This window comes from Colletotrichum phormii (genome assembly GCF_030913505.1).
Source record: "Colletotrichum phormii strain CBS 102054 chromosome Unknown BDP81scaffold_5, whole genome shotgun sequence".
Classification (NCBI taxonomy): Eukaryota; Fungi; Ascomycota; class Sordariomycetes; order Glomerellales; family Glomerellaceae; genus Colletotrichum; species Colletotrichum phormii.
The window spans coordinates 678,325-687,825 of record NW_026851447.1 but is presented as its reverse complement, the minus strand read 5'-3'; the positions used below and the strand labels follow the sequence as shown (position 1 = coordinate 687,825).

The window sequence follows — 9,501 nt, the reverse complement described above, 5'->3', positions numbered from 1 at the left end:
CGTTCTCCTACGGAAAGTCGGTAGAGGCCAAGGAAACAAGGTACAAGCCGGTCTACGTCGGGAACTTGCGGTGATGCAGTTTGTGAATGGAAGAGAAAAGAATTAAAATGGACCGAGAAAGTGGTAGTTTGAGGGACGGTGATGGGTTGAAGAGGTGGAGGACGAAGTGGGGGACGGAAGCCGGGGTCTGATTAACAAAGTGACAGGCCCAAAAGACTCTTAAACTGACGAGAGGAAAGTCATCGAAAAAGAAACGCGAGGGGAGTGGGACAGAGTAAGGGAGGGGTGTGTATAAGGGCGTGGGAGGAGAGAAGTTGAGACCCAGGACGATGACAGTGACGAGCCTAGCAGCAGCAGCGAACAAGAAGGAGAGAGAGTGAGTGAGAGAGAGTGTGAGTGAGAGAGAGAGTGTGTGTGTGTGAGAGCCACCGCGGCTGTGGAGAAGGAAGAGACGACGAGAAGGACGAGGTTTGGGTACGGATGGGAAGTGTGCGTGTGTGCGCGCGTGAAGAGGGTGTGTGAGGATGTGTGTGTTTGGCAAGGGCATAGGCTGGTTAGCTTTTACAAAACAGCACCAGCGCGAGCAGCAACAACCGGCAGCGAGCAGTGAACGTAGTAATAGGGCAGAAGTTATATGTCAAGCTCGCATATAGGTAGGGAATGACCAGTGGTAGATGATGGGATCTTGTTGGTGCCGTCCGTCCCTTGCCTGGGCCAGTCCGTCTGTTGGCCTGCCCTCATTGAAGAATGCGATGCGGTGGAGGTTGTCGAATAAGGCTCATTGAGGGCTACTTTCACCTAGGCATAGTTTGGGAACCGACATGGATGGGCAACTTGAGCACATGTTTGAAAGACACACGCCCCCCTTCCCACAGCGCGCTCACAGACACCAGGTGGCTGCCATGCTTTCTTTTGAAGACACACCCCTCTGCGATATGCCCTGTCTAGCGTCTGGCCTGGGGTTGGTGTTCTCCCGTATGTCGGCACCCTAGATTGCAGCTCCGGTCATGAGGGGTCATTGTCGCAAGGAGGGCAGAGGTTAGAAGAGGCAAAAAAAAAAAAAAAAAAAAAAAAAAAAGAGAAAGAATAGAATGGAATTCCAAGTACTGGGTCGAATGTCCGGCTACCAAGCTAGGTGCTAAAATGGCATGGCCACGAATTCTTGCATGATGCTTCTCGGGTACTTGGGTAGAACAGGCCATGGGCAACCCGTGGTACGCCTGGATCAGCGCGTTTAATGCGGTGTCAAAGCCAGAGTCAATGGAGCAAGCTGGATGACAGCTTCTCCGAAAGGCGGGATCCAAGAAACGCTGGTCATAGGGATTGCTTGGATAAGGGTTGGTTCGTGTCCGTGTATGATGACCACACCTGGTCACAGCTCCCTCCCAGACTCGCAGAGCATCGGTTCGAATTGGAGGCTGGTGGGAATCTGGTTGAAGAGGGCGGGAAATTTGAGAGGGCGTCAAGTGTGCATGGCCCATAATCCTAGGGTCCCCGACAGAGTGAGCGTGTGTTTAGGGCAAGACAAGCGTGGAGAGGGCGGAATGCGGTGGGCAGCAGTTTGTCACGAAACCGCATACGGGTGCTGTGGACCCCATGTTTGAAACCTGCGGTTGCTGATGCAATGAAGAGTCGAGCGGACTTCGCACAGGCGCATGCTGGTGGGTTGTAGTAGATGGGCTCCCGCTTCATGGGATCCTCTTTGTGCCGGCTGACTCTCCTAGGCAGACAGCTGGCGAGGAGATATGTTGATAGGGAAGGCCTCGCAAACCGCTACTTATGACAGACACTTCGGAGGCAGCGGTTAGCCTCGTAGAGTTGAACCCATGGTTGGTTGGGCCCCCCAACTCCGGCACGCGTAGAAGTCAAACACGAAAGTATGACGGCGCGCATAGTTGAGCAACGAGCAGGCGAGAAACTAAGAGGCGTCTGGAGGATCGGAGACTGGAACACCGGAGGAGGTACCCAACTGATGGGAGGGATGGGTCGGCCGAAGAGGGACAACGAGGGTTCCGATGCTTGGCCGGGCACACTTGAAGGAACTGCTCTCAACTGTGGCTTACCCTGGTCCCGTCTCCTCTGATTTGGGGGGGACAGCCTCCACCTTTGCCTGTGCGCATCTCCGACTTGCTGAACCTGTGCTTATGCTGTTCGCCGATCCTAACGGGTTCAACGGGGGTCTGTGAGAGCAAGCAAACGCAGGCTGCATGTGTGCCTTGTACTGTCTTGGGCGGCTCCCTTCCGCGGCTAGTGCTGGTGCAATTGACAAGTCGATGGCGCGGATCGATTTGATGAGCTGAGCAGTCTGAAAATAAAGAGCCGGCAGTATAGCGCAGTACTGTGCTCTGCATCTGGCAGCGGCAACGGCAACGGCAGCGGGAGAACAAGAGCGAAGAAGAGTTGCAGCAAGCCTGATGTCTGTGCGGTCGACACAATGAATGTAAGATGAGGCTTGTCTCGACGAGGCCGGACAGCCAACGGCGGCCGTGACAATGCGCCACTGCCGACGAGTCGTCGAGGGCGGTTGACTACCCGCAGATGGGCTGGGGCTAGATTGTACTGAGAAACATTTGATCAATGCCCTTCATGCCCGGCTACCAATGTCCCACGGCCATATCCATGAGGGCGAGCCAGGAACAGCCTTCACAAAGTCTGTCTTGTCTCGTTTTGGGAATGCCTCCCTTTCCGTCTGGTCAAGCGCTCCTTTGCCTCGCCTTGCCTTGCCTCGCTGATTCTGGTGCTGGTGCTGGTGCTGGTGCTGGTGGTGCTCGGCTTGGCCCTTGCCTTGGTCTGATGATGAACTGGCGGTCAGATATGCAGCGCAGCCCAGCGTGCAGCGTCCGTCCAGCAAAGCCTCCCAGGACCAGGGCGGTATTGTTTTCACTGCGACGGACAGGCCAAGTATGAGCTTGTGGCCTGGCTGCATCAGTTGCCATGAACCATGATCGCTATGCAACTTGGGGCATGCTTGCTCGCTGCTTTGCTGGCTAGCGGCTTTCAAGCAGCCCTCTTTCGGTCGGGGTCGTCACAGTCGCATCCTTGGCCATCGTTGTGTGCTATAGTATGGTGGTTGTAGTAGTAGCGGTAGTAGTTCTTTTTCTTTTTATCTTGCCGCACCAGCGCCATCGGTGTTGTCCACCCTCCACGGCAATGAGGCGACCACGACGTCGTCTTTAGCGTCTAGTCAAGCCACACATGGCTTGATTGGGCTGTTCGTAGCTTTGCCTACTTTCTCCCAGGGGTCTCGGGGGTCCGGTGTCGTAGCTGGACCGGCGTCCACGGCATCGGTACCTGACCTGACGACGGGGCGGTACATAAAGGAGCAACTAATGGCCAGCAGAATAGGTGAAGAAGTAAACATTGACTCCGTTTGGTGACATTAGGCTGCGTACGAGAAGAGATGGCGCCGTCGTACAGAGATTGATTGTGTATTCTTGGGAAGAAACGTGGAGCAAATCGGAACGGCACACAGCATGTAGACCGCTGTGCGTTGAGATGGGAGACGTAAGGTTAGTTACCCTTGGATGACTGGAAGCATTGAGACTGAGATTGAGGCAAGTTGCTGACGACAGGACTAAGTCAGGTATGCCTGAGGTTCCTCGCTCTCCTTCCCTCTTTCCGATCTTCTATCGAGTTGTTCCTTTCTTATTCGTCTCTCTTTCCCTATTTGAACTACCTAATATGACGGGATAAGGTAGCTACTCTCCATCTGCTGCCTGCCGTACAGCCAAGTCTGCTTAAGGGTACCTGGGAAAGTTGGCCGGCTTGTAACCTTAACTTACTCGCACTTACTGTTTCCTCTAGTCTCCGAGGTACCCCTCTACATCATGGGCACGGAGTACGTACCTGGGAATATGTCTTTGCTTCTATGCAGGGCACCTGGACACCGTGCTAGAGCTTTGGATGCTCCTTTTCTCATTTCGCATTTCGCAACCCTTGGGCCGCCGTTCTTTGCTTCTTCCGGGCGTTCCATTGCTGACGACGGCCTGGTAAGGCAATCGCGCTAGGGGAATTTCTTTGCAACCTTAGTCTAGCCTTGGGACGAGGTACGAGACTGGCAAAGGGCCGTCTGTGCAACGGACACCCCAACGTGGGGAGGCATCTACTACATTACCTTTAGTCCGACGCGCAATGAACAACTCCCGCCAGCGCTTTAATGTCTTTTTTCCCCTCCGAGTACGGTCTGCCGAAACCACCTGCCCAGGTCAGGTACAAAGTTTGACTAAATTGAGGCTTCTCAGGGCTGTGAAGCACTACGCAATCTGGCTACCTAACCTTAGATTCGGGAGGTCACAGTCCAAGACGCAGACGCCAACTCTGGCTACCTAGGTTAGGACTAAGTCTCGTGCCCAATGTAGATTGCTGGCACCCAATCTGCTCGAGAAAACAGTTCGAGGAGTTTGGTTACGTGTCGGTCAGCTGGCAATTGGGTGTGGTGGGCTGCCTTGAAGTCGATTTGGGCTGCCCTTTGATTCTAGTCTAACGTACCAGACACCAGCACCGTCGCCAACTATCAATGGACCAGGACACACCGTCTAGAGGCCATATCTTACGTAGCACAACCACCAACAGAACTGCTCACCGCCGCCTTGATCTGGCATTGAGATTTTGCATGTTCTTGACTCGGGTGCGGTAGCGCACCTTGCCCTTCCTCAGCAGCAACATTGCGATATTCATAGCTTGCGGTGAGCAAGTCCAAGGAGACCGATTCCACTGACGTCGGATTGCCTTACCCTCCGCTGTGACCCTTACGTATCGTGCGGTAGATGACATACATGCGGCTGGCGGCTTAGTGTGCAGGCCGGGGGCCTCGGCCAGCTATCCAGCTCCGCGCCCAGATTCTCTTAATCAAGGACCAGGGCTCTCTACACGACATGCGGAACAAGGGAAACAGGGAAACTTGTTAATAATCAAACCCTTCCGCATAGGGAGAAGGACAAGTGATGGAAATGGCCCGACACCCGCTCGGCATGTTTGTCATGTCGTTGTCCGAACGCCAACAGCAACATGGGAAGAAAACGGCGCTGTTTTACGCACGTGTCATCGTCTGTTACTGCGTTTGCTCACGACACAATGTAAACGAACCCGAGATCGTAGAGACGAATATCAGAGGCCAACTCGCACACCACAACGCTATTGTATATCTGTCCATTCGACCACGGCTTGCGGCGCCTGTTGTTGGAATCCTGATGACTGTTCTGTCGGCCGTACGCGAGGGCTGCGGAGATGTTGCACAGCCGTCGTCGTTGTCGTCCTTTCACGACTAAGCAAGTCAAGTGAGCTGAAGCTCATGTACGTCGATTCCCGCCCTGGTGGCACTGAGACTCGAGAGCCTATTAAATGGCCCTCGACGTAATTAGTAGCCGCCCGCGAGCCTACCAGGCACCTTTTGGCTGGGGTTGCATTCCACCCCGGGGCTGACGTCCAAAAGGGATACTGTCATTGGACTTTAATTAGGAAACACTCTCGCTGCCCCCCTTCCAAAAAATTCTTATTCGTTTCCTGGCCTTGCATCGTGGCTTTGCTCAGCAGGAGGTCGTCTCGGGGGGAACCCAGCCTTGCGGGTTCTCATCCCATCACAAAAGGCGAGACATGCTACAGATACCTGGCACGGCAGGCACATCGTGCTCCCTAGCCCCTATGGTGGCCCGGCAATAGATTGGAAACAAGGGCAAGGGTGACAACGGGCGAGGGGATTTCCATCTTCGCAGTCGGTACGTCTTCCGGACTCCTTAGCAGAGCGTGATATAGCCAGAGGTGCTGCGCTGGCTATGCGCCTGTGGAGATCCCTGTCCCGGAGCTGCCTTTCTGGTTGTTCCCGCGCCATGACTGATGCCGACGTCATGAAGCGATCTGCGAGGAGGAACAGATGGATGGGCATATCCCACACAAAAGGTGGACGGGTAGCTCATCGTCCAGCGTTGGGTTGTGAGTGTTTGGTGAAGCTCAGGCTATCCCGGGGCAGAAAAGCTGCTTCCATGATATGTGCACTCCTTCTGTCCCTACCACCCTTCGCCTAGATGTCGTCGCTGGGCTTGCGGTCAGTACCAAGTTACTCATTGTTCCCTTGTCTTCCTGCAGCAGATGATTCCTACCGCCTCGAAAAGGATTCGACGGGAGCACCAGATTGTCGGTGACACAAACAAAACCCAACGTGGCGGTGAACGGTAACCAGCATTGCAGAACCGGATCTTTCTTGGGCATAGCGGCAGCCCACTGGCGGATCGGGTAGCAAGGATAGATCTAGCGCGTAGTGGAGGTAGTTTGTCCGTGACGGCTCAAACGCTCAACATCGTCCTTGGCCAGCGGTTGTCAATGCCGTCAGAATCCAGCATTTCAGCTCCAGGAAGACGCTGGTGATGACACGCGGGTTGACAGACTCGATTTGCTGGGCCTTCCGCCTGTGGTTCCTTCTTTTTCGCAGTGGTTTCCAATAGTCTCGTTAGGAGTAATAAAACAAGATGTTAATGATGATTGCAATGCACTCTCGTCGAGTTCGGACGCGGAAAATTGATTTGTGACCACAGCGCATAGGCATAGAAAACGAATCTTACCTTCATCAGGGAGGGCAAGGGTTGTTCTCGAAAAGAAAGCGCTTTGTGTGTGTGTGTGTGTGTGTGTGTCAATGGGGTTGTCCATCCCGAGTCGAAGGCTCTCTCTGCCGCGCCCTGTCATCGGCTGCGTGCGAGCAAGTGTCCCATGCCCGCTCCGGCTAACCAGATTGAACCTGAGAAGGTTGTGTGTATGTGCGCGGGCAGGTGTGTGTGTGGGTTATCATGATTCTGCAACGAACATGATTATGGATGTTTCATCTTATCCGTTTGCGTTGTCTCTCACCAGTGGCCAGATCCTCGCGGTGCTGGTGGCCCTGCACGCACCCTGATGCTCACTGTGGTGTCTGCATACACAAGAGAGATGGCGAGAGGCTACCTTACTCAATTGTCTTCGAGGGGCTAACAAAGGTATGTAATGCCTCTTTCCGATCCCACACACCATTACTTGGCTTGGCTTCTTCTGAGCCGTTGCGTGTACATCAAGTCCGTTTGTCGGGCGATAATGGCTGCTGTGATGTGCTGATAAGTAACACTGGGTAGAATTGGGCCGTGGGCTAGACCGGAGCGGACCAGACGAGACGGAGCCTTGCATGCGCGAAATCTGGCGTTTGACTGCATCGATGCCGCTGTTGCCATGTTGTGCTTCCCGACCAAACGGTTCCCGTAATTGAGGACTGCAAACGGCGGCTCGCCAATCATGATCAATGGCATTGTTCCCACCGGCCGAAGGTTAAACTTGTCCGAAGCGGTCTCGGACGGCTGCACCTGATTTTGTGTGACAATGTCACAAAGCAAGATTCTTATTTCTGCGTCAAGGTTCAGCTTTGACTGGAGACCCGGGTTGGCATGTCTCTTCGTTATGTCGTGTCGTGGATGTCCCGACTTCGTGGCCTAGTTGGAACTGTCGCCATGCTTGGTACGAAGCCGTCAGGCTTGCCCAGGGATGCCTAACGACGGCTGGTGATGCGTATTGAAAGACTGGGAATCCTGTTTTCAAGTTGGCCTGGCTCTTCTCATGTGGCGGTGAGCGAACAGAGGTTGGGCGAAGACGAGACGGTGGCTGAATGGGGGGGGGGAAATACCGACAAGCAGATGATCCTTCCCTTTCCCTTGGTTCGATTGGGGGGATTGGGGGCGGGAGCTTGACTGCTTGAGTACGAATGGAAGTACCTTCTCGCAGTATCCGTACGAATACCTTATGTGCGTGGGTGCTTAGGGACGGGCACCGGAGGGAGGGGACGGAGAAGGAGGAGGAGGAGGAGGAGGAGGAGGAGGAGGAGGGGTTACGCAAGGATACGTACCATCTGTGGCTGGAGACTTAGCTGGCTGGTGGGGTTGAGGACGTCCACACCAATGCCGTCAGGCGCTAGTCACACACCCCCTCCGTTACCCACTTCCTGGTAAGTGAGGCTTGAACCGCCTCCACGTTCGTTCTTGATCGGATTTCACCCACCTCATTTTCAGTCCAGGCACACACGACGAGTGAACTTCTCTTGACCGCACCTCAACTCTTGAAGCCTGAACCTGACCGGGAAAAACACATTTGCAACCTCAATTAACGTCACCGGGCAGTCTACCGACGCACTACTCTATCGTGCACGCCCGTTCACCCCGCTACTAGGTACGCCGATACTCAGCAACCCAAGAGCCACTGGGTCGTGCATCTGACTTGCATCTAACGGGTTCGTTCCCATCCAGCCCTACTGTGCAGCCCCCTCCTCGACCAAGAGGAAATTGCCCGGTTGGTACCTAATCTATTCGGTTCCAGAACCCTGCGGTCATTGTCCTTTCGCCGCTCGTCAACGTCTTCCGACCAAAAACTCCCTCGTCTACCTTACCTCCGCAGAACGCCATATACCCAACAAGCTCGACGAGGCCCCACGTGTTCCTCGTAGTCTAGCCCGGATTCCTTTCCATTCGGCCCCAGAAAGCAGCCCAAGTCGCCCGCCATGGCCGATGTTCCTCTGCATGTCATTTCCGACAACTCCTCGTCAGAGCGCCGCATCACCCCATCATGGACCATCACCCAGCTGAGGTCCAAGCTGGAACCCATTACCGGTATCCCGCCCTCGTCCCAGAGAATCAGCCTCAAAACAGCCTCGGCCACTGTTCCGATTGAAGCATCCGATGAGGACAGCGCATACTTGACAGCTTTCCCCCTGGCACCATATGCCGAGCTGCATGTAAGTAACCCCCATACCCGTCTAAACATGCCACGCAGCTCATCGTCTCGGTCGACTTTCGAGCATGCTTCTCTTTTTCATGGTCACAACGTGCCACAGCCGGACGGACCCATGAGGCTGGTCTGCACCTGTTATCACTGAGATAATGACCTCAGCCTCTGATAGTCTTACGGCACGTGAGCCTCGCAGTCTCTGGCAGTGGGACTTACAGCTCGATGCAAACAGCTATCCGTGCTCGTTTCCAGAAACCCTGTGACTGATCGTTCCATATCTAGGTGGTTGACACTCGGCCAGCGGGAGCTCGCCCGAATTTCATCGATACTTCGGCAGTTGAGAAGTACGTTATGCCAGAGGAGGAGTACGCCAAAAAGTCCGACTCTGTGCTGGCCTGGAAGAAAGCCCAGAAGCTTGGTCGCTTCGACCCCGAGGCGCCAAGCCACGAGCAGGCCAAGATTGATGCTCTGCAGCAAGAAATCGAACAAAAGGGCATCCAAGTTGGTAAGCGATGCCGTGTGGGCGGAGAAGATTCTCGGAGAGGAACTGTCCGGTATGTTGGTGATGTCAAGGAAATCCCTGGCGGTCTGGGTCCTTGGATCGGAGTTCATCTTGATGAACCCGTTGGCAAGAACGACGGCAGCATTGCCGGAACGCGGTATTGGGGCGAGGAATCGACTTTGAAGCATGGAGTCTTTGTGAGGCCCGAGCGGGTAGAAGTTGGCGACTGGCCGGTCCTGGACGACCTGGAAGACATGGAAGAGATCTGA

The 9,501-nt window shown here is 54.6% G+C and overlaps 1 protein-coding gene across 1 annotated transcript; it reads left to right on the top strand.

Annotated features, from left to right (window-relative positions):
- Positions 1–8,503: 8,503 nt before the first annotated feature.
- Positions 8,504–9,501, top strand: BDP81DRAFT_313310 (CAP-Gly domain-containing protein; the record flags this gene model as incomplete). The annotated part of the gene is made up of 2 exons (XM_060583881.1): positions 8,504–8,737; positions 9,013–9,501. The coding sequence occupies 2 exons, from the start codon at positions 8,504–8,506 to the stop codon at positions 9,499–9,501; spliced, it is 723 nt and encodes a 240-aa protein (XP_060448090.1).